At 38.8% G+C, this 25,703-nt stretch overlaps 1 protein-coding gene across 15 annotated transcripts in view; it reads left to right on the top strand.

Annotated features, from left to right (window-relative positions):
- CADPS (calcium dependent secretion activator) overlaps positions 1-25,703 on the top strand; it is a 464,832-nt gene that overhangs the window by 343,524 nt on the left and 95,605 nt on the right. For 5 of the 15 annotated variants that reach the window (XM_032411665.1, XM_032411677.1, XM_032411667.1 and 2 more), the window contains 7 exons: positions 3,545-3,646; positions 5,144-5,207; positions 5,625-5,748; positions 8,074-8,142; positions 9,014-9,031; positions 20,463-20,569; positions 21,608-21,616. In XM_032411665.1, the coding sequence (XP_032267556.1) occupies positions 3,545-3,646; positions 5,144-5,207; positions 5,625-5,748; positions 8,074-8,142; positions 9,014-9,031; positions 20,463-20,569; positions 21,608-21,616 (493 nt within the window). The remainder of the gene's footprint in view (positions 1-3,544; positions 3,647-5,143; positions 5,208-5,624; positions 5,749-8,073; positions 8,143-9,013; positions 9,032-20,462; positions 20,570-21,607; positions 21,617-25,703) is intronic. The other 10 variants (XM_032411678.1, XM_032411668.1, XM_032411664.1 and 7 more) reach the window with 5 other exon arrangements.

The raw sequence follows: 25,703 nt of genomic DNA, 5'->3' as shown, positions 1-25,703 counted from the left end.
ATAGAAACAGGAGAGGTTACCACAAAAAACTGTCACATGTATTTTGTGGAGGCCAATGAATTCATCCTGAGACTTAAATACAGATTCATGGACATTTCATGGTAAAAAAAAAAAAAAAGTTGTTAAATAAACTTTGTATATTAGCATTTAAGATTTTTCCAGAAAATATTAAAATAAGGGCATATTCACAGATTCCAACAGCCTACCTGATATTTGCTATTTGGCCTTCTTTCTTCCTTTAAGTTCAGGGAAGTGTGAAGAAATGGATTTTATAGAATTTTACTGTTTAGGGGTGTTTTTTATATGTGGGGGAGGGGAAGTTTTCTTGTTTTATTTTTTCCCCCCACGTAGGGCATTTTTAGTATATAAAAAGAAGGGAAACTGACCAATTAACCCCTAACAGGAGGTGCATTGCTATCATTTGCCAAGTCTTTTGTGCAGTCAGACTGGTCTAGTATACAGGATTTTCCCAACTTATGCTGGATCCTTGAGAAGGCCTATAAATAAGACCATTTGTTTGGTCTCAAGATGACTTGCATTTGCAAACTGAAGAATGTTCCAATAGAAGTTTCATGGTGACACACCAATCTGCAAACTGGCTCAGCCAGTAGTCAAAACAAGTCACTATGGGATCTGGGAAGCTGAAGTCTTTGAATGGGTCAGATTATCCTACGTCTAATTTGGCACAGATAAATTTGGGCTATAAATATGCAGCTTCCCTTTGTATTTTCAACTAGAATGGTCCAAAGCAAATAGGAAAAATGTGTGTGAACCTAATGGTGATTTAGAAATATGAGAATACTGTGATTAAACTGAAATTCACTTATTTTTGCCAGGGTCCTTCTTTTTATTAAAATGAGCAATAATTCACTAGCATTGATAGCATCGTATGTGGTTTGTTCTCTTTTTTTTCCAGCTCTATTGAGGTATTAACATATACCATGTATCAGTTTAAGGTATGGCATGTGATGATTCAATATACATATATATTGTGAAATGACTATTAGGACAAAGTTATTAACACCTTCATCCCCTCACAGAATTACCACTTTTTGTGTGTGAGTGTTAACATTTAAGATCTGCTCTCTTAACAACTTTCAAGTATATAAATATGGTACTGTTCATTGTAGTCACCATGCTGTATATTACTCATCTTATAGCTGGGAGTTTGTACCCTTTAGTCAACAGCTCCCTATTTCCCCCACCCCTCAGGCTTTGGCAACTACCATTCTGCTCTGTATTCTTATGAGGATGACTTTTTCAAATTTGACATGTAAGAACTGAGTATTTGTCTTTCTCTGTCTGACTTATTTCACTTAGCATATGCACTCAAGTTCTATCCATGTTGTCATAAGCAGGGTTTCCTTTCTTTTATGCCTGAATAATATTCCATCACATAAAAATAGATATATTCCATAATATATATATTTATCCATTCACTTCCTCTATCCATTCATCCATCAATGAACACTTAGGTCGTTTCCATCTCTTGGCTGTTGTAAATAATGCTGCAATGAACATAGGGGTGCAGATATATCTTCAAAACAGTGATTTCCTTTCCTTCAGATATATACCCAGATGTGGAATTATTAGATCATGTGACAGTTCTATTTTTAGCTATTCGAGGAACTTCCATACTGTTTTCCACAGTGGCTACACTAATTTGCATTCCCACCAACAGTGCACAAGAGTTCCTTTTCTCCACATCGTCACCAACATTTGTTGTCTTTTTGATACTAGCCATTCTGACAGGTGTGAGGTAATATCTCATTGTGGTTTTGATTTGCATTTCCCTGATGCTTACTGTTCTTTTAATTTATCTTTTGGCCATTTGTAGGTCTTCTTCAGAAAAATGTCTATTCAAATCCTCCACCCATTTTTTAATTGAATTATTTGGGTTTTTGCTATTGAGTTTTATGACTTTTATATTTCTGCTACCTATTATCAGATAGATGGTTTGCACATATATTCTCCTATTCCATAGGTTTTCTTTTTGTCTTTCATTTTGCTGTGCAGAAGCTAAAAGAATATTTAGAGTGATGACATAAGGCTCTGTTTAGATTCCTATTGTGAAGGAAAACCATTTGTTAGCTCACATGTGACCTTCTATATGATTATAGAGACCAGCAGTAAAAAAAATATTAGTTGAAATAGGCTAAATCCAAACACACTTACTAAGTCTAAAAAGTTTGATGTAGTCCCACTTGTCTGTTTTTGCTTTTGTTGCTTGTACTTTTATTGTTATATCAAAAAAAATCATCGCTAAGGCCAATGTCAAAGAGCTCTTTTTCCCTATGTTTTCTTTTAGGATTTTTACAGTTTCCTGTCTTATAGTTAGGTCTTTAATCCATTTTGAGCTCATTTTTTTGTGAGCGATGTAAGATAGGAGTCCAGTTTCATTCTTTTCCATGTGAATATCCAGTTTTCCCCAACACCATTTATTGAAGAGACTATTCTTCCTCATTGTGTATCTTTGGTTCCCCTGTCAAAAATATTAGTTAACCATATATGCAAGGATTCATTTCTGGGCTCTCAGTTCTGTTCTCTTGGTCTGTGTGTCTGTTTTCATGCCAGTACCATATGGTTTTGATTACTATAGCTTTGTAATAAAGTTTGAAATCAGGAATGGTGAGGTCTCCAACTTTGTTCTTTATCAGGATTACTTTGGCTATTTGGGTCTTTTATGGTTCCATATAAATTTTAGAATTGTTCTTTCTATTTCTATAAAAACTGACATTGGAATTTTGATAGGGATTACACTGAATCTATAGATGGTTTGTGGTAGTACGGACCTTTTAACAGTATTAATTCTTCCAACCCATGAATACAGGGTATCTTTCCACTGATTTGTGTTTTCCTTAATTTCTTTCATTAATGTCTTTTACTTTTCACAATGTTTTTTAATTTGTTTCTTCACTTAATACATGAGTGCTTAAGTTAATCTGAACATCTATAATTGTAAGCTGGAAATTGAGTCACTTAAGAACATTTAACACTGAGAAAGACCGACATTTACAAGGCACCTGGTTTTCATAAGTCTGTCTGAATCATTCAGGGGTCCCAAACCTAAGTGCCTATAAAAGAGGTAGGTACTACAAATTAGAGATGTGGACAGGTGAGTGCCTGCCCCAGCTAAGGAAGAAGCTGTTACTTGGCGCTCACCAATTAATGCCAGTTGTTCCAAATTTTCAAAAGAATTGCATTATAAGACTTTCCTAACTTCGAAAATGCTGGCAAATAGTTCAAAATCTTAAGAAGCCGTGAGCCAAACAAAAGGTCTAGAAACTTGGCCTTATAGCCACCAGTTTGTATATTTTACCATTTCACAATAAGTGAGCGACAGTTCTACAAATGTCTCCAGACGATAACCTCCCAAATACCCCATGCCCCTTAGTAGCCAGCGCTGAAAAGCAGGACTTCTCCTAAGGTCACTTCGATCATTGTAGTTGTTCTTCTAAAATGGACAGTTTCCTCCTGCTAGAGATTTGATTTCATGGTGTCAGCATATGAGGTTCCCGTCACTTCATGACATGTCTTCTTTCAGGCCTGATGGAATTGGAACAGTGACTGTTGAAGAGAAGGAACGTTTCGAAGAAATCAAAGAGAGACTCCGAGTTCTGCTGGAAAATCAGATTACACATTTTAGGTGAGGATCTGGGGTTGAGGGGTTTATTAGGAGAGTGAGACTGGGGAGGGGCAAATAAAGGGCTTGATTTTCTAAGACTGTTAACCTATCAGAGACACTTTGGAGATTTATGAATAACTAAATGGAAGCAAAAACCAGTAGGACAGGGCTCTACGATAGCCAGAAGGCTTTGCAATCTTAAGTGCATTTTATTTCCACTGAAAGGACAGAGCCCTTCTTGTGCAAGCTGACCCTGGTCATCAATCTATTCTTTTAAAATCTATTACAAAGTTGAAGGTGAAGTTACTTCAAGGTTCCTATATCAGTGAAAAGTCCTGGGAATCAGATCACATGAACAGGGAAGGAAGGCAGTGGTACTCACACGAGAGTCTCCACTTTCTCCCTTGCCTCAGAAACAGGACTAGCTGTCTATGCAGGAAAAGAGAGAAACTTAGATCAGACTTGGCAGATTGACTCTTCCCCATACATGCAAGACAGCGAGTGTGTCCAAGGTTTCAGCCTTGCACCACATAGCCCACTTCTCCCTTGTAGCAAATCAGACATTTGTAATGCTGCACTGGTGGTTCTGGACTAGAAATCCTGAAATAGTAACTCAAAAATGGTAAGAACATTTATAATAACAAAATAAACAGTTCCTTTTTATTAAACACTTCCCACGGGTCAAGATACAGGACTAGAGGCTAGTTAGGCATTAACTCAGTTTTTTATTCCCAGAATAACTTGGTAAGGTCATGATTATAATCCCCATTAAATATAAATTAAACCGAAGCTGAGAGAGTTAAGGACTTGTGCTAGACCACCCACCAACACCTGCATAGGACATACTTTGAGTTTAAGTTGCCTCTGCTGGTCCCTTTGTACCATGAGGAACAGTGTCTGGAAGGATCTGCGACAGCTGAAAAACTCTTAGGAGTCCATGACATAGTTCCATCTGCACCACCAAAATCCTCCTGGACAAATTTTTATTGATTACACACTATATGCAAGAGGTATTGCCAATAACAAAAGATCCAATAACAATTAAAAACCACAGTCAAGGAAGGACACTTAGCAAAAGTATAAACTTGCTCAAAATACACTCCTTCATTTCCTATAGTAATCCTTTGGAGACTTAGTAAGTGTGTTTGGATTTAGCCTATTTCAACTAATATTTTTTTTTACTGCTTGTCTCTAGAATCATATAGAAGGTCACATGTGAGCTAACAAATGGTTTTCCTTCACAATAGAAATCTAAACAGAGCCTTATGTCATCACTCTAAATATTCTTTTCTGCTGCAGACATTTGCAGAGTCTCTCTTTAGTCATTATTCACACATACACATATATACATTATATACACACATATATGGTGTGAATTCAGATTAACATAACACAACGTGACAAAATAAAAAGCATTTTCTGTTCCTCAGAAAGAGTTGCTATAGGAATCAAATTGCAGCATATTTCATGCTAAAATGTAATATATTTGGGCAACCTGAAGAATTTTCTCTTTTTTAGGTATTGCTTTCCATTTGGTCGACCTGAAGGTGCTTTAAAAGCTACTCTATCACTCTTGGAAAGGGTAAGAATGAAAGTAAAAGACAGATTACATAGATACAGACACGAACATAATCGTAATGAAATATTGTAGTTGAATGACCTAGTTTGTCATTTTTCAAGGCTTCGTTTACCATTCATCAAATACCAGAATAAACGCAAGGAAACTGCCAAAACTCTAGATATTTTATCTCCAGACTCCCAAATAGTTAGCATATATTGAAGATATGTTCCTGGCCCTTCCCCGATTCATAGATGGGCTTTGCCATCCTAACTGTGCATTACAGTTCTGTGTTTTCTTTTTAATGATGGCTCTCAATCAATATTAAGTCACAAGGAGGCATTCACAACTCATTTTAAACTCGAGCTCTTTAAGAAATATAAATGAGTAACACATTTGGTTGAACCATCTTAATAATCTTTTTTTTTTTTCCACCGAAAGGTTTTGATGAAAGATATCGTGACCCCAGTACCACAAGAGGAGGTAAAAACAGTCATCCGGAAATGTCTAGAGCAGGCTGCTTTAGTCAACTATTCCCGGCTATCAGAATATGCTAAAATCGAAGGTAAGGCTCCCTTCTGCCCCCATTTTTTAATTTAAATTTTGGTATACCTCCCTGGGGAAGAAGAATCTGTCTTTTCTAATGGGCACCAGAAAAGAGTGGTCCATCTGAGTATGTTAAATTGAAACTTGAAAGCACTTGAAATGTGAACGCTTCCTTGGCTGTGGCCAGATAAATGAATGAAGAACAGGGGCACAGGGAACAGTCTTTGTAGGGGAAGAATACTGAATATAGGATGTGATCAGATAACTAAGGTCCTCCTGAGAGTCTGTGTCGTCACTAAGTTTGCTCTGTGACTGTTTTCCTATGAAAGAGTTCTATAGGATTGTTAACTTCTTTAAGTAGAGAAAAACAAAGCACTTTGGAGGTAGAACAAGCATGGAACAAAACAACATCAAGATTTTGCTTAACTCTTTCTTGCCCCTTGAAAGTATCTTGTCTTTTGGTAACATTTCAAACTTGATGGCAGGTTAGTGTCCAGCTGTCTCTGATGGCTCCTGGTTTGCTTTAGATCTCATTCATTCTTGTTGCTCCAGACCTAGGATGGTTGTTACCACTGCCCTCTCAAGTTTTAGGGAAGCAGGCACTGATGACCAAGTAATCACCCAAAAGACACTTTGAGTAAACTCTACTTGAGAAGATATGGTTCTTTGGGACCTATTCATTTGCAAAGGTATTAATCACTTTTCATTGTTACCCTGTTGGCTGCTATAGGGTGATTTGAAAACCACACCCAACTTGACCAGTGGTGTAAGTGTATAAATGTGGAAGTTCTGTGTGCAAAACTCAATGTGTCCGCATTCTGGAATCTGATGTTCTCTCACATGTGAAACACCTGACTAAAACCAGCAAATGCCCATTGTCTGCCTTCAGGACTTGACTGGGGAAAAAAAAAAGTCTAACCAACCACCAAAACCCTATCACTTACCCTGCTGAAGTCCTTGTTTCCTTAGAGAATTAGGTTAAGATCATGTCAAATCGCAGTGTTCTGTACATTACATGTCCTCCCTCTCTCAATTTTGTCTGTCTGACAATGCAAATTGTGTACCAGTGGTAATGAATTCATTGCTATGCACCCAGGGAGAAACACTTAAGAATTGGGCACTAAAAGGATGTTTATCAACTCTTGACTTGGTAATGAGTGACAAAAATAGAGGAACAAGAAGATCATTAAAGGGCTATGTTAGCAAATCATTGTTCTAGCATTTACCTTCCCAGGACATAATGATTGGTTGTATTTGGTAAAGTCAACCAGGTACCTAATAATTCTAGGCAAGGCCAGAGATGGGATGGGATCAAGAAACGTTCGGTTGCCATGGCTGCTGCCTCGTAGGCCTTGGTCTAGCTATTACTAGTCTTTTGGTAAGATCTGCTCTCTTCTTTCAGATAAATATATCCAAAAACAAACTTTAAGATCTGTAAGTAAAAATGCATTCATTTCCAAAGTAGATCAGCTGATCTGTAATTTCCTTTTGTGCCTCAATTCTTCTTGGTTGTGTTAATTATCTTTTGCACTGTGACTTTTAGGTCTGGGGATTCTTTGAAGAAACCAATCTATTTTTTTCCAACTCTCTTTTCAGAGAAGTACCTCATTCCACACTACCTGCTCTCTTCCGCTTCTCTCCTTCCTTGTCCGTGATTGGCTCAGCCACTTTGTGATGTTACCTCTGCAAAAGTGGCTGTGACACCAATTTCAAAGCATGCTGGGATTGTTAATTCAGACAACCCAACATCCTCTGGCTGCATGTATCAGGTTTTCTTTCATGAACATAGTCCACCGTAGGCTGAGACATTGCAGCTTTGAAGATATTACTACCAAACAACTTTCTTTTACAAGGTTCCGATCCTATGCTCAGAAAAGAAATCTTACATTTTTACATTTGAGCCCCTCTGTGAGCGCTAACAGCTTAGTCCCCTGAGAATTTTGGAAAGAAGTTGTAGTGATATTGCTGGAGACTATGTTTATGAAGAAATACCTCAAGAGCCTTAGATACTAAAGTCTGAAATCCTTAGTATCTTGGAGCCTTAAATCAATGAAATTCTGTTTCCCTTTACTCATGATGTTTTTGGTCATTGTACTCTTGCAAACAATTCTAAAGAGACGTGTAAAATCATGGTCACAATCTCTCTCGTGACTCACGGCATGCTGAATGGTTAATCCAGTAGATCTCCAATTTTGAAACTCCTTTTTCTTTTATCCTGTGTTTATCCCAAAATACTCTGTGGCTATTTTCCTTTGAGCTAATGTAACGTATTCCTCTAACCTATGACCTTTAACCTCTTTACCTCTGACCTAAGCCTCTTGCATGCCCAAATCCTCTTTTATAGGGAAAAAGAGAGAAATGTATGAGCATCCTGTCTTCTGCTTGGCCTCCCAAGTGATGGATTTAACCATTCGTGAGTACCTACCACCTCCTCGCCATGCTGTCTTCACTCTTTCTGTTTTCATTATTTCAAGAAAATCCAGATCCAAACCAACTCACTCTCCTTGCTTCAAGTTTTTTAGCATTGGCTTGTCTGTTGATTCTGTCTGTGAAACCCAGTGTGAGAAGTCCAGTCACTTTTTATCAGCCTAAAACAGGTTAGACAATTAAGCCATTTGTTTGTGGTAAACTCAGATTTGTCCGTAAGTTTTTCAGTTATTCTCTGTCTGTGACCTGAATGCATTTTTACTTTGCTTGTGTGTAACCCCAATTTGTAAAGTGCTTGTCACTGGTACACAATCAAAAGGTAGCCGCTAGGCTGGGAGCAATGCGTTAGGTGTCAGATAAAGGACAGTTGGGGCAAAATCATGCCTTCTTTTCCATGTTTAAGATGTCAAACTATTTTGGGTATAAGATCACGCAAGGTGGTCCATTCTCTGTAAAAATTAGATCTTATATGCCTCCTGTCTGTTCTCTTTCAAGCTGGGAAGCTTTTCCTTGTTCTCTCTGGAGATTTTGACTTGTCCTTGTCCTCTAAGCTCTGGCTAGAACATATGACTTAATTGTCACTTGGAGAGTTCGTGTATGTTTCATAGCTTGATTTCACATTAAACTTAATTTTACTAATTTTCTATTTGTGCAGCATTTTCCACCTCTGTGAAGGAGCCTTTTTTTGCTGGCCCCCACACTTCGGGGCGGTGGGAACCCAAGGGCAACCTTTTCCTTCCAATATCATGTATCACACATAAGTGGGGGGCATTTTGGTCCATTTGCTCATTAATCCTGCATATGTGTTCTTGTTTCTCTCTCTCTTCTCTCCTTGTTGTGCTCTCTCTTTCAAATAGAGAATCAAAAGGATGCAGGTGAACCAACTGTATATGCATTATAAACTATCAGGACTGTTGAGTTATATTGAGTTTCTGTTTTCGTTTTTGTTTTTAAGAGCTCCTTAACGTATGGGCTCCCAAAGACTGATGTGGAGTTGCAATGATACTTAAGGAGTTAATTTGTGCTGTCTAACTATATCTCTTGCCCATTAGATGTTGACCTCTATAGAGCAGAATTTATGTAAAGGCATAAGCTTTGAAGGAACAGAACTCTGGTTTGCTGCGGAGCTTCATTTCATCTTTGGTTTCAGGATTCAGTGATTTGGCCTCATGTGCTTAAAAAAAAACCAAAAGTTACTGAACCGAACTACTCTTCCTCTTTGTTTTTCATTTATTTTTTCTGTTTTCTGCCCTAATGAGAAGTTTGTGTTCTTTGATGAATGTTTATCAGCCAAGACAGAGAGAAGTTGTGTCCATGTTGTTCTCGTACGTATCGTGTGATGAGACAGGATGCACGCAGAGGGTGGCTGAGCACAGGCTGTTGCTGGAGTTTCATGAGAGGAAAGATCTTAGAGAGTTCTCTGGCTTTGGAAATTTTCTTCTTGTTTGGTCCCAAACTTCTGAGCATATTTTGAGGAAAGCTTTAACTTAAAACTTTAATAAATACATGCTTTTGATCATTGTTTTTAAGTCTAAAAAATCCTCAAAAGGTAATGAAACATACTTCATTTAATCAAAGTTGAATGCATTTCAGATCAATTCAGAAAGCAGTTTTGTGCACATGCCAAGCACCAAGCTAGCAAGAGGTATTTGAAGACTCACAAACCTATGTTCAAAACACATGAGCCTTTCTCTCCCTGAAAGAGAAGGTATTCATTCATTCATTCATTCATCCATCCATCCGTCCACTCATCCATTCATTCATTTATTCATTCATTAGACAAGTGCTTAGTGGGAGCCTACCATATGCCAGGTACAGTTGTGAAAGCCAGGGACAAGTAAACAAGAGGGAAGTAGCTGTTAACCTTATGGAGCATATATGCAAATGGGTGTCTAAGTGTAAATTACAAATTCAGTACATGGTAACACCAATTGATAGAGTGATGTGTAAGAGTGCATTATCAGAAAACCATGGACGTTTCCACAAGGGTGGTGAGCTTGAATGCATCTTGAAAGATAAATCAGAATCAGTGAAAGGGAGCTGGGATTGGAAAGTGGAAAGGCATCCTAGATAGAATATGTGCAAATGCATAAAACTGTATAGCTAATAAAAATAGCTAATTCTTTAAAAAAAATAGCTAATTCTTATTCAATGTGTATTATGTGCCAGGTATAAGTGCTTTATATGTATTAATTCATTTAATCCTCAAAACCCCTTATGAGTTAGATATTACTATTATTCACATTTTAGAGAGGAGCCATCTGAAGCACAGGTTAAAAACACACTCCTAAAAGAGTAAGTGGTAGAGCCAGAACCTGAACCCAGACAGAGGCCACACTCTTAAATACTCTGTAATTCAGTGTGATTGCAAGACAAGGTGCAATGATGGCATTAATGGGTGCTGATGATGGCAATGCATGCAGGAGGCAAGGTCTGATATATGCCTTAATAACGGGGTTCAGATTGTATCTCATGGGCCAGAGGTTCTTAACCTGGAATCTATGCCAATGTTTGCATGCATATGGATTTTTCAAGGGAAAAACTCCACAGGTCTCACTTCCAAAGGTGAAGGCTTTTTAAGCAAGGGAGTAGCTTGGTAATTTACACTCCAGAAAAATCATCCTGTCCATACCATGATGGACAGAAAGAACTGGGTAGCAGAAAGAGAATAAAACTAGGCCTAAAAAGTTAAGGTCAAAGCAGAGATGGTTTGAAGCTTGGTATGTCCCGGACCTCTTCTGGGCAAAGCAGACCTAAATCACAATCATCGTAATTGCTTCTTCCCTGACCTTTAAATCTTTTTTTCTTACCCTCCCCTTCCCTCTTCAATTTTCTTAGGGGGAACAAAGCAAAAACATGCAGATGGGTATACAAAACCAACTGATGGAGGGGGCAGGGCACAGCTGGAGTCACCTGTGTAAATTGGGGTGGACAGCTACAGAGTTCTTTAGTCAGGCTGTGCTTCAAGAAGCTATGGGACTCGGCATATGGCATTTTGGTGGACTTATGCTTTCTGTCTGGTGGCATTATTAGAAATTAAATGTTCTGTTTAATTACAGTATCTTAAAAAAAAAAAAAACGATGTAAAAGGCTGCTACTCTATGAAAGAAAAACTGTGACTCCTGCAAATGAATTCTATAATTTTAAATACATTTCATTTAAACTGTCACACATTCTGAACCCAGTAAGCTCTGAGAAAGTCTACACTACTATTGCTGTTTTGCCTCAATTCTTGGCTAAATACTTGCATAATTTTCTGAGCATCATAAGGATTCTACTGGAACTTGAAATAAAACAATTTTTCCTTCAAATATGCCAAGGAATTATATGATTAGATAGATAGATGATAGATAGATAGATAGATAGATAGATGATAGATAGCCCACCTATGGGCCCAAGCACTATGCTGAGGACTTTACATGGAGGATCTAATTCAATCTGTACCTTAGTCCTATAAATAAGGCTTCATTATTGCCCCTTTTACAAATTCAGAGAGAATAAGTGACTTTCTCAAGAAGGATTTGAACCCAGATCTTTCTAAATTCAAAAACATCCCTTTTTGTTTCTTTCCACCGTGCAGCCTTTCCAACTTGGACAATATCCATTCATTCAGTGACTGAGTTCCAAAGTATCTACAACTTTTGATCCAGGAAGAACACAAAAAACAAACAAACAAACAGAAACCAGAGCAGTCCTTTCGGGACCAGATCATTATCAAAATCCTTTCATTGGGAAGTCTTCTTGAGCAGTTGAGATTCTCTAAGATTGCCAAAGAACTGAGGACTTGTTTTTCTCTACAATTGACAGAAACTTGCTAGAGCAGGTCAAACACATCCAAAGGACTGCCAGGCAGATTCTGTAGTCAACACTTTGTAGCTTTTCCTATCTCCAGTCAAACTTCCCATAGGTCCAAGGTCCTGCACATATTCAGGAGCCCCTACCCCATGGCCCACCTTATCTTTCAGCCACAAGATAATGGCCCCACCCATAATCCATTAGCTGGCATGAGTTTTCAGTATGACAGCTGATGATGTCCAGTTAGCATCCTTTATGTACAGCTCCAAGAAAACACTACTTCAGAACCAGCCTGAGCACTCAGGAATTGTTACACCAAAAACTTAAATCACTATTTTGGGTCCAATGAGTTTTTTTTAACTTCTTTAAGCCTCATTTTTATTTTCTGTAAAAGGGGCTGATAATGGTTCCTCCACCAAAGGGTTGCTGGCAAGATTAAAATACATATTCCAAATAAAGCTCTTAGCACACTACCTGGCACATAGTAAATACTCATTATATATATTAGCTGTTATCATTTATTTTATTTAAAAAGAAACTTCTAAATCCAGATGTGTAGTGTAGACATATTATTTGATTTCAGAAATAGAATATAAAACAATGCTTCTCAAAGTTCAATGTTCATACAAGTCCCTGAGGATCTTGTTAAAAACGTAGATTCTGATTTGGTAGGTCTTGGGTGGGACCTGAAAAATCTGCATTTCTAACAAGCTCCCACATGATGCTGAAGCTACTGACCCAGGGATTGCAATTGGGATGTCAATGAAATCTAGGGGGAAGTTGATTTATTGTTTTATCATAAACTTCAAAATAAAACATTGCAATAAAGCTCTACATATATCTGTTAAATACCCACAAAGTTCCAGGAGCTCTGCCAGGCACCAGAGCAATGAGCAAAAGTAGCCATGGTCCCTACCTGGGAGCTTATAATAAGGTAGAGAACACAAATGTAAAACAAGTAATTATATTCTGCTGAAATGTAAAGGGAAATGTAAGGTGCTGCAGGAAGGCAGCACAAGGAGATTTTACCTAAGCCAGGGTCTTTGAAGCATTCCCAAGAGGAGATGTCCTGGAAGTCGAGGGCTGATTCCCCAAGAACTGTCTGGGGTATTCCTGTCCTTGTTGAAGTGTTTGCCTCTATTGACCATCCTTCCAAATGCCCCATAATCCTGCCCCAGAGAGCTTGTGATCATATACATAAAAGCTTATTTGGGGACTGCATGGATATTTAATCATTAAAGCAGGATTCTTACTATAGCAAGTGACAAAAAAGAAAACAAAAAAACAAAAACAAAAAACTCAAAAAGCTTAGGCAAGAAGGGAATTTTTCCCCCATGTAGCTAGGAAATGCATGGAGGAACTGGACTCAGGGATAAAGAATTTTAGTGTGTTTTGATCTCTCCAACTGCTGGCAGGCTTCTTTAATGTGACTGGGAGTCACGATAGAGGGGTTGGGAACAACATGGCTATAGATGGCAATAGGCTTTTATCCTAGCAGACGACCCTAGAAGAATAGGGTCCTATTCTTTCCAGGCAATTGTATAATATTTCAGAGAAGGGCCTCATTGGCCCAGCTTGAGTCACATGTTAATCCCTGAAGCAATCATATCACCCATGATCAAGTGGGGTGCTGTGGTTGGCCTGGCTTGGCTCATATGACTGCCCTTGTATTTGTGGAAGTTATTGCCTGACATTCCCACCAGAACCATGTGGAGTAGAGAGGCAATTCTCCTGAGGAAGGTTACTGTACATACATGAATAACAGATGTCCACTACTGTGTCCATCCAAAATTAAGTTTATTTTTTCTTAAGTGCAACAGTTCAGTCTTAAGAGCAAAGCCTGATTTAGGGTACAAAGATACAAAACTAGAGAAGAAACATATTATAACAGCATTATTTCTTCCTTGTTGATGCAATGTAATTTAAATAAAAAGTATTTTAAATGATCTTAAATCATTTTTAATTGCATCAAGACACCCGAAGTTGTTCTCTGATTTGGAAGTTTAAGTTATGATGTTTACTATTCAGTGATTTAGTTTAGTATATTTGTTAAGTAGCCAGGGGCTTTTGGTAACAGATAAAGTTATTGTATAGCTATAAGCATATTGCAACTACAGAGTATTTGTTTTTCCATGAAAGCACTGCATTGGGTAGAATCCGCTGAGGATTTCCTTCCACCAGTATTTGAGGACCAGCCCCAGGGTCCTGCCAGGAACTTCTTTAGCCCCTAGAAATACAAAATTCATTGGGCATAGGTAGAGACTGACATTGAATATGATTTGCTATTTTTAAGGGCCATATGTGCTCAAGTAGAGGTATCAACAGAGGAGGTGGACCTTTGTTATAAAGGCACTCTTGTTATGGCATATGAAGGTATAGCTCTTGTTATGAAGGGATCTCGTAAAGGCTTCTGAGCAGGGGTATGACAGGCTCAGATGTGTGCTTTACGAGGTCACTCTGGCTGCTACATAGACAATGAACTTCAGAGGAGGAAAGGGACTAAAGGCTGGCTGGCAGTCTTTAGCAACAGTTGAGGTGGAGATGATGAGGTGAATTGCATGTCTACCCCCTCAGCAAGAGTGTGGGCACATGACCTAATACAGTGGAAGAAATAATCAAGAGGCATTTTGGGGATAGAATGGATAGGCCATGCCACCCATGGCCTTATAGGGAAGAGAAAGATGGCTACCAGGAAAATAGTAGAGAAAACAACCCATGATTCCTCCACATCTTTATTACCATATACTTTATACTGTGCTAGAGATGAAATCTTCTGAAAGGGAGTGATGAAGAAGCAAGGTATCAAGTGTATATAACAGATAACCTCACTGAAGAAATTATGCTGAATTATAACCTTGTATTAAATGTATGGTCCATGGAGCCATCATTTTAGAGAGGCAGGGTATTCTGGAAAGCAGGTCATGGCAATCTACTTAGCTTTCTATTCCTACTCTAGCTCTTGTCCCCCCGCCCCCCACCACCACCACCACCACTCCCAAATTGTAGCAAAGTGCTCCAGGCTAGTTATTTCCAGTGATAGCATAATACTAACACTGGCATCTTCAGCAACACATCAATAGGTTGGAAGTTGGTGGTAAGTGGGCTTTCCATCAACCATATCCATCTCTCATATGATATTTCAGGGACTGGCAATTCCCTAGCTGGAAGCAGAGATGGTCAGGTTATTTAAGGGCTAATCGGAGTGTCTCTCGCTCCTGGATGCTTCTCTTCCTTGGCTTAGCTGAGCATGCAGAGGAATTCTTTTTGTTTTTCTGCAGTCACATTTAACTCTCTCTTTGGAAGCCAAGCAGATTTAATTGTGTAAACATGAGCAATGGTAATTGGGTAAATGAAGTTGGAAACCAAGGTATGATGTTTTTGTTTTGCTCTGCGAGGAAAAAAAAATAGGGAGCGTGTTTTTCTATGGTGGCAAACCTCACTGTCAGAATTCTGGACAGGCAGTTGGCAGGAGGGAATCCCTTTACGAATTTTCATCAAGACCCACTGAGCTGAAATATGTATCGGCTGCCTCATGGGTGGGTTCTGGATCAGCCCGGGGACACTTCATTGTTTTATAAACCACCAGGTCAAGTGTTTCTCTACACAGGCTCAGCTATCTGGGTAAGAAGTTGCCATGAGAATTGCATGCTCAGGTAACACACATTCACTGAAAGAGCCATGAAGATGTGTTACTAGAGATGTACCTAACTTTCAGTACAGCTGTAAGTGGAAAACCAGATTTTAACAAATATATTAAAATATGGAGTACTTTTTTATAAAGGATCAGTAGTTGCCTTCCTCTAAATAGCTTTAATTCAACACTGATTTTTCCAAATTCTACTTAGGCACAGTATTTTCCAAACAAAAGATTTAAATAAGAGGAGACTGGTAAATATTTTTTTTAGTCCTGCATTCAAAACACTGAGGTGGTCCCACAAGCAAAAGACCTCATCAACTTTTTCTTTCAATAGATGGTTTTACCAGAATATTATATTTAGCCTTATTTCTTATATTTTTATCAATGTTGCTAGAATTCCATTTCCTATAAGCCTGCAGTAAAATTCATTTTCCCAGTTGAAAATTCAAGCAAACCAAGAAGCAAACTTGGCAATGTAGTATGTCCCCCCTCACCGTACAGATTGCTTTATAAATGAGGAACTATTAAAAAGGAGCAGGTCTAAGGTTAATGAGACACTCATTAAAGAGAGAGAATTGTAGAAGCTGATAGTGCTCTGTGTGTGTATTGAAGGAGAGGCTATTGTTATAGGATGTTTGCTGTGCTGATATCGTAAACCACATGACAGATGGGTCAAGTGCTGATTACAGTATTCTAACATTTGGAATAGCAAGTAACATATTTGATAAGCTGGCAAGTTTTTATATATGATTCAACCCACAATATAAAAGCCACGAGAATTCCAAATTGAAAATAATTAAATGAGCTGGAAACAATCAGATACCACACATTTTTCCCCAAAATGACAGATTTTGACATGTTGAAATTCCACAAAGGGAGCAAGAATATTCCCTAGCTCACTTGAACTAATAATGGCCCTTCATCTGCTTTTGTAAAGCAATTAATTCCTGCCTTCTCACAGTGTTGGAGAGAACAGTAAACGTTTTTAGGCACCTTAGGCTTTACAGAGATCTGTCCACGCATTGTTTTATTTGCTCTTATCATCAGCCCCGCAAGGTATGTAAAGAAAGATACTAATATTCTCGCTTCATAGCTGAGGAACCGGAAGCACAGAGAGGTTTAAGGAGAAGGTGGAAGGTTACATGAGAAAGTTAAGTAACATATTGAGGGTGAGAAGCCAGATCTTCCAGCTATGAATCCGTCAAGTCTGATCACTGGGAAGAGGAAGCAGCTATTCACATAGAGGCGTTCTTCATTGAACAAAAGTGTATCTTCTTTCTGTCAATGATGCTGCCATCATCATTCATGTGTATCCATCTGGAGAAAGGCATCCAGTGTTTGCGTTCAGCCTCTGAGTGTCTCGGTAGGGCGGTACGGGTGACGCTGGTAAGAGTCCCGTCCCTTGTCACACAATGTCATACCTCTAATACTGCAGTAACTCCAGGAAAGCAGCAGCCCTCCGTCTGTGTTTTATCGTTGTTGCTTGTTTGGTTTTTCTTTTCAGACTTTATCATCTTCCTGGTCACCTTTGTGAAAGTCACGTTGTCTCTTTCCTTTTTTTACTGTCTCTCCTCACCTCCCTGAGCAGCTCCCCCGCCACCTCCTGGGCCTCCTCCACCCACCCAAAAGCAGACCAGCATGTTATATCAGAGGCTCAAAGGCATGCCTAGGCCAAAACCAAGTACTGTAAACTTCTACCATTACTTTATTCAGCAGCTTTTTAGTTTAGTTTGCTTTTCTGTTCATTTTTCTTCTTGAAATTTTGTTTCGGTTTGGAACACTAAGCTGAGGCTCAGGCTCTCAAGTTTGACACTGTAGGTTTTGAGACAGTCGAAAGAGAGCATTTATTTCCAAATGTCCACATTTTTTTGTCTAGCTATGTCTGACATATGCAACATTTTCAAATCTCAATGTCAGCACAAAATAACATTGTTGTTGCATAACATTTTGCATGACGATTTTTTTTATATGTTATGAGCTTCAATTCTGTTGTATGAAATGTTTACTAAGTATATGGTAGTTACAGCTCCCCTTCTTCAGTGCTCCAGCTAGTACAAGATTGGGTGATAGTGATGTTGCAATCCATTTCAAGACAGCAGAAGTGACAAAAAAAAATATCATGTCTAAGCACAGATTTCTTCTTGACCTCTGATGGGGGGGCGGGGGGAGGGAGGACGTGCTAGAGGATTTTGCACAATATTTTCTTTAAAGACAACATCTTAGAGAAGTTGTTTTTAGCACCATTTTTGCCACTTAGCTAGTCAGTTAGATATGCAAATGAAGAAGAAAACAGCGTCATGTCTCAATAAAGTGGCTTGATCTATAGATAATGGTATTGCAGCTAATTAATAGTAAATGGAAGTCTGCTACATGGGTTAATTGGAAGATCAAGCATCCTAGATTAAAGGATCCTAAACCTGCTTATTTTAATGGTTGCATGTTAAAGTAAAATTGCAAAAGGTTTTATTAAACATACTGTTTGTATATATACATCAGGCATACACATATCTGTGTACATGTGTGCACACTTAGAATGGTTGCATGCACATGTACACTTTATGTGTATCTACCAGTATATATTGTAGTCAGTCTAAGAGTACTGCATATCAAAACAAATCTTCAGGTGGTCCTAGCTTAAGCATCTTGGATTTCTCCAAACATAAAAATCATTCACAGTCTTTAAATGAAAATACATAAAAATATTGGTGGGAATTACTTCATGTCTATATCATATGTCATGTACAGCTAGAACTCCCCTAGATTTGGTGAGTATTCCATGCAAAGGACAATGTTCTCGCCTCATAGCAAGAATGTTCTTTATTCTTAAAGCAAGAGATTTCAAAGATGTGCCCCGAGTGGGATTTCCTGCAGATTTGTATTAATGTGCAGGCTTGTCTGGTTACTAGAAAATGTACGTAAGTGTGTGATGTGTGTATGTGGGTGTATGTGTCGAATGGGTAATAAGCATAGGATGAGGAATTTGCAAATTGATGTGTAAATGTGAATACCAACTAATAAAAAATAGTAGCTTATGCATATTTACTATCAAAATGCAAATACCTCATTCTACACATATTACTCAAACATATATACACAGTATGTTTGTAGAAATGCCTGAAAGTCTACTGATGAAATTATGATAGCCCATTTATGAAACTATACACAGGCCAGGTGCCCCAAAAGCGTAGAAGTCAATCTTGTCACTCATTCTCTCTCCACATATTTATTGCTCCGGACCAGGCAATGAGCTATCGACCCTAAACTCTGCACATTTCCTTCCTCTGAGTGTTGGATATTCCCCACCTGATCTGTATATTTATGTTCCCCGCCGCTCCCCCCCTTCATGCCCTAACCATATCCAGCCACATTTCCACCTGTACACAGTAGAGACAATGGAGCGATCCATCGGCCTAAATCCAGAAAGCCCACTTTCACACCAGTCATTGGACCTTGTTGGACTGAAACTTTCAGTACTTTGACAATCTTACCCAACCCCATTTACCAGTCTTAGTTTCCATTAGCTGAGACACTCTTTTTGCATAGTGCTACACTGAATTTGTTTTTCGTTATTAAATCCCAGATTACTAATCATCTGACATGTTCATCACTTGTCTAACAAATGTACAAAAGAAAATTATATGGCCCTCTTAAATTTCTTTTGTAAATCAGCAGTCACCCATGACTTTGTTTAAACCCCACCCACCCCAAGACAACAACAACACAAACAACAACAAAACCTTCTTGTCAAGTATTGAATAATTTCCTTTAGCTAGGAAAATCCTGAAGCCAAGATATATCTGCTTTAGATGAAGAGATAAAAATAAGTTTTGGCAGTCTTTTTGTGCACATATATACCTGCCCGTGGAATCACACTAACAGATCCTTATTGCCATTACACTCTATGTGTTCCAAAGGACTCTGAGGCTTCAAAGTTTGAAGGTTTCAACATGAAATAGAAGATCCCCTGTGAGTACAGACTGGTTAAATTGAAGCAATTTCATTGGCCAAGAAAATCTTTATATTTTAAATATTACTGTTTTTCCCCAGGAGAAAAGTTTTTAATTTTTGGTAACATAATGACCTTACCAAACATTCATGAATTCAGCTCTACAAAAGATTCAGCATCAACCAGGTCAAGTTTGTGGCTATCAACACTATCAAAACTAAAAACAAAGAAACAGTTTTGAGTACATGTTGCCACCCACCTGATAAAATTTCAGTTGTACCAACAGGTGGCACAAACTCCCACCAGTTCATCCTGTAATCTACCCCCAACACCCTTTTAATGATTCTATCCTGCCTTCTACCTAATGGCCCAGGAATGTCTCTTAACTTTCAGTCTCCTCCCTGGACAACTTAAAACAGCCAGACCTTTGATTCTGTTTGTTCAAAATGAACATTCCAGTACCTGTTAAACGTGCAGACCTGTAATGAAAAACAATGTTGTAGTATCAAGTGTTCAGGGACAAATGCAGGAAACAAATGTCACAGCAATCAAGAGCAAGCTTCCCACTTCAGGTAGCACGAACGCAGTCTAGAGGGTGATCTAAGATAGTACATTTATGCTGTCTTTAAAGAACGTGTGTACAAAATGTCACTAAATTTGAAATGGGCTGTCATAAACTTAAGGTAGCTTAATATGCAAACTTGAAGCTGGAGCACTGCTTTTTCTTAATATGTATTCTAAGGACGATGGTGATAATAACAAAATGGCTTTATGGTTTGCTCACTACTAATTACGTGGCACTTAACATCTGCATGAAACTTTAAAAAAAAATTGGTAACTATTTGACATTTCTTATCCACTAGTTCTAACGGCCACAAAACTAGCCTGAGGCTTTCGCTGAATTTTAACACAAATTCTTGTACTACAGAAAATGTAGGCCGGTTAATCACTCCTGCCAAAAAGCTGGAAGACACAATCCGCCTTGCTGAGCTAGTCATTGAGGTTCTCCAACAGAATGAGGAGCACCACGCAGAGGTGAGCAGGCTTGGCGGGAAAATGTCTCTTTGGGTGTCCCCTAGCTGGAAAGTGCAGAACTGATCTACCAGCGACATGAACAAGATTCCTTAACACCCATTTTCTTTTAACTGGCCTTGCAAACAGAAGGAAAGGGGAAGTGTTGCAAGGAGAAGCCTTTGGAAGGTTGTGTAAAACAAGCAAAAAGTGGTTGCATGTTGTCCATTTCAGCTTAAGTTTTCAGATGTTTTAGCAAGAAGCAAAAGAGGTGAGTATATTTTAAAGATAATTTATTCAAGCAGCATATGGTTATTGTCCAGAACACACAATATACTTTTTGGTCTTCTGTGGTTGTCGTTGTTGCTACCACTGTTGTTTTTATTTACTTTATTTGGTGTGTGGATCACAGGCCATGTTTTTGAATTTATCTCTGTAATTTACTCTCTGCTTGCACTAGAGTCTTCATTTGTTAATCTCGGATGACCTAGGTTGCTAAACACAGTGATGGAAGCAAATTATTCTGTGTTGTTCAACCTGTCGATTCGCCAACATACATCTAATAGATAGATACAGCTTTCTGTCTTTTTTTTTTTTTTTTTACGAACCACTGTCAAAAATGATCATTTTGATAATCATTGTAAACTAAGGGATTTCAAGGCTAACTAAATCCCAAACCTGTAAGGACTTAAACAACACAACCCTTAAAAAAAAAAAAAAAAAGATTCCAAGATTCCATTATGGTCAAACTATTTCATCAGCTCTTGTTTCAAAACTGAGATTTAAAATCATTGCTCCTAAAATAACCTTTTTGAAAATTGCACTAATTTTCACTCTTCCTCTCCAGTTAATTCTACAGCTAAAGGGGAAACAAGGCCTTCCATAAAAGCAATTTCTCAAGCACTTAAAATGATCATTCCCATGATAAATGAAAATTGACAGTATAGTTAAATAATATATAATACACCATAAATCCAACCGTCCCGACTAATGCCTGATTGCATATTTAAATTTCCTCCCTGTTTTTCTACTGTTCCACTCAATCATGGCTGATCGTGGCAGGGGAAAGAGGTATGTGACTAAACCGAATGAGCCAGCCACCTGCTGTCATAGTCTGTGCATGCCCTTCCAGTACCATGTCTTCTACTGGGACTTTTCCTGGGTGCTCCTGCTTTCTAACACTGACCCAAGGAATGTAACAGCAACTTCCAGTGGACTGCTTGTGAAATGGTGGCCCTCCACGGCAGGGTAAATGTGGGGGTTCTCTTGTGCGTGCATGAAGCGATTGATATACCTAACAACGACGGCAGTTACATCCCGACACGCGCCTCCCACCTGCCTGGATTCTGTCCTTAGCCTGTCTTAGTTTCCTATGTCCGTCTGTACTTCCCTTTCTCACAGCAGATGAGTACCAACCGTAGTAACCCGTAGCTGGCCAGAGTGATACTAATCTTCCTCTACGACTGTCTGTATGTGAACCATATATACAGTATTTATATATAGAGAGAGTGCCAAAGAATCATGATTTCCCCGAAAATCCTCTTAAGAATGGGGTGAAGACCCCTTGAGGTGAGTGTGACTATCTCTAAAGCACCCAGCAGTACACGGCCAGGAATGAGAAGAGGGGCCAAATCAACACCCTCCAAACATGGAAACCCTAGGACATGCCTCCAGACATATAAAATTAAGTTGGGCTAGAATTTTTTTCGATTCCATCCTCTAGGACATCCTTTTCAGATTGGGGGCCCTTCAGGCTTAAGTGACGGTAAGTATGTTCTTTCTGGGTGCCCACCAGATCATCTCCAGAGGCCCTACCCTGATCAGGACGTTGAGGCTTTTCCCACGATGTCGAACCAAATCTACACATTTCTGAAGACATGGATACAAAGAAGATCGTTTTCCTCAGTCACAGCTGTGTTGCTGTGCTTTTAAGTAAAAGAAGAAAAATGACAGACATGCTTGATTTGTAATCACATTATTCTCTGAGGCTGCTACAAGCTAAGGAAGGATGGATATTTTCCATACCTCCAAAGAGGTACCAAAGGGAAGTTGATATTCCAAAGAAGACTCTTTTTTTTTTTTTTTTAAGATTTTTATTTATTTATTTGACAGAGAGAGACACAGCGAGAGAGGGAACACAAGCAGGGGGAGAGGAAGAGGGGGAAGCAGGATTCCCACTGAGCAGGGAGCCCAATGCGGGGCTCGATCCCAGGACCCTGGAATCATGACCTGAGCTGAAGGCAGACGCTTAACGACTGAGCCATCCAGGCACCCCGATATTTTTTTTTCTTTTCCAAAAAGCACTTCTTTCAGTAAGTGCTAATCATCATCCTAAACTGCCCTAATAACCATCATCATAAAAATATTTTAATCTTACACAGTCAAAAGCCATTCAGGGTAAATACATAGAGTAGAAATAAATTCAATTCCATTTGCATTTGTTAACTTGGGGAGTTACAACTAAAAACTTCAGCATACTTTGGAATGTGGAGACTCGGTTTGGTTTTAGGTAAATGTACAAGATTATTTCCTGAACTAATAATTTCATCCAATCACAAAAATTTCAATCAGCAATCAAAAGCTACCTATCTGCTGAGCACTGAGGCTACTACCTCAGTGCTTTTTGGAAGGACAAGGAGACATACGGTAGTCTTAGCCTTCAAACGGTACAGTGCAGATTGGCCAATAGCTTGGGTTCTGTGCCAGAGAAGCTTGAGTTTTAATCCCAGCTTTACCTCCTCATTGCTCTGTGATCTCAACCTGGTTACTTAACCTGTCTAGTCCTGTAAATGGGAGGTAACAATAGAATCTACCTCAGATGGTCGTTGTTGGGATGGAAGGCGACATTAAGCAAAGCATCTGGTGTTATGCCTGGCATATAGTAAGTTCTCAACAAAGCTTGGCTGTTATATTATTAGGGACAAATTGCTAAAGAAGCAAAATATATGAATATGTGATCATGAAAAGGACAAAACCTATGTGGAAAGTACCAACTGAGTGGTACAGACAGAATATGTTGAGAGAAGAGTAGGCTCATTGCAAGGCGGAGTGGTCCAGAAAGTTAGCACCCTTTGTTCTTAGCATTCACTTACAGCTTGCACTCACCTGGAAAGCTCTTAAAAATGGCTGATGCCACGGTCTCACCCCTGCTCAATTAATCAGAATCTCATGGGGAGGGACCGACTATCAGTAATTTTTAAAAGCTGCCCATCTGATTTCAGGGGATACCTGGGTCGAGAAAAGCCCCTGGGCTATGGTTAAAGAAGTGGAATTTGCCCTGGTACAATTAAGATGAGGTTTTGCTGCCCAGAGAATGAATTATGAAGATTTTTTTCCACTGACCAGTACTCAACTGTATATTCTGAGTGCTCAATGAACTCTAGAAAATCACTCAATCCTAAGCATGGATCTTGGCTATAGATCCATGCTGTTCGGTGGCACCACACAAATGAAATTGACAAGTAGACTTGCCTCCCCCACCAAGAAAACAATAATCCTTAGAACCATGTTTAATTCCAATACAAAGTAATTAAATGCCCCAAGAGAAAACATGCTCATCAGCTAGAAATGCATCACACATACACCCAGGCATGATACAGTAGCAGTTCTCTTATTTACCTCTTAATTTCAGCTTAATTCTGCTCTCAGAGCCGAAGAAGTTATTCACACATGCACGCGCACACACACAAATTATGCCTTCATGTATCATTGCTCCACCTTCCCAATCTCTCTCTCTATGTATACGTATGTATATGTATATATGTATTGTGGTATACAGAGGGGTACATATATACATGTAGTTTGTGTACAAAATATACAATGTGTTCAGTGTGGTGGACTGTATTCCTAAAGCATACATCTTTGCCTTTAAATAATGAAACACACCAGGTAAGTGTTTAGAAGCCAAAGTACATCTCCCTATTGTCTTCGGAAAAGATTTCCAAAGACTTTAGATGCCCACAAACTTTGAGTTAACTCATGTACAAAAATAGCATTCACCTGTATGAGCAAGCATAAAATAAATATAGTTGTTGGGTCTGGATGTTTTGTTTGTTTTGTTTTGTTTTAATTTTAAAGCTTGCCTTGCCCCAACCCAGTCACATAGATTCTGTTCATTTGATTGAAATTATGATAATGGCTTTTTGGTGTTTTCGTTTGTTTGTTTGTTTTACCATTGCCAGAATCTTTTTCTCCTTCTCAGAGAGTCAGGTTTGATGATGAAGTTCTGGAGGAATGACCTTGGGTGTACAGAAATAGATTTGGTCTTCATTTCTCCTACAACTACTATATTTAAATTATCTTCATTCTAGAATCCTAAGTTTCTCTGCCAGACTTCAAAAGTGATAATTCACATCCGAGTAGTCATTGTTCTTTGTAGGGCTGTCTATCTACATGGTGATTAATGCAACAACTACAGATAATTGTTCAATTTTTTTAAATTCCAGTGAAGGACTAAGTTCTCGATAGATAGTAGAAGTGGGTGCTTCTTAGGGCCTCTGGTTTGCAACTTTTAAATAAACGTGGTAAGAACCAGGTATGAGGTTGGGCTAAGACATTTTTAATTTCAGGCATTTAGGATTGGTTTTTTGTTCTGTGTTTTGTTTTTGCTTTTTTCCTGTCATCCTAGAGCAAAATCGTGTCTGGGAAGGCAACTCAGTCTCCCTAGTAACTGTTTACTTGGACTCACCCTGAAGATGTAAAATTAATCAAATAACTAAAGAATGAGTACCAGCCAACATTTGGTGTGCCTTTGTGGATTTTGCAAATATCCTGCATCAGGATTGATGAGAGTCATCCCCCCATATAGGGTTGGGGGTGGGAGTGGGACTCCAGCAAGTTCCAATATTTAGAAAGTCTCTGCCTAAAAGACAGGTGGCTGGAAGAGCTCTGGGAGTGGAGTGGAGGATTTCTTCCTCTGCTGGATTTAGCCAGGTAGTCAGGGGAGCTAGCCCCAAGCCCCAGGGCTCTCACGCCGAATTAGTAAAACTACAATAAAACCTCATCGATTCAGACACAAATGGTTGTGACAATTCAACTGCAGATGCAGCTCTTATAATTTTTCTTAAGTAGAATGTTTGACGTGATCTCAACTCTCTCTGGAAATTCTAAAGGCTCTCTCATAAATTTCATATCAGGACCTCTGAAGTTAAAATTTCTG

The sequence above is a fragment of the Phoca vitulina genome, unplaced genomic scaffold (assembly GCF_004348235.1).
Source record: "Phoca vitulina isolate PV1807 unplaced genomic scaffold, GSC_HSeal_1.0 scaffold13, whole genome shotgun sequence".
Lineage (NCBI taxonomy): Eukaryota > Metazoa > Chordata > Mammalia > Carnivora > Phocidae > Phoca > Phoca vitulina.
This window is presented reverse-complemented; position numbering and strand designations above follow the sequence as displayed.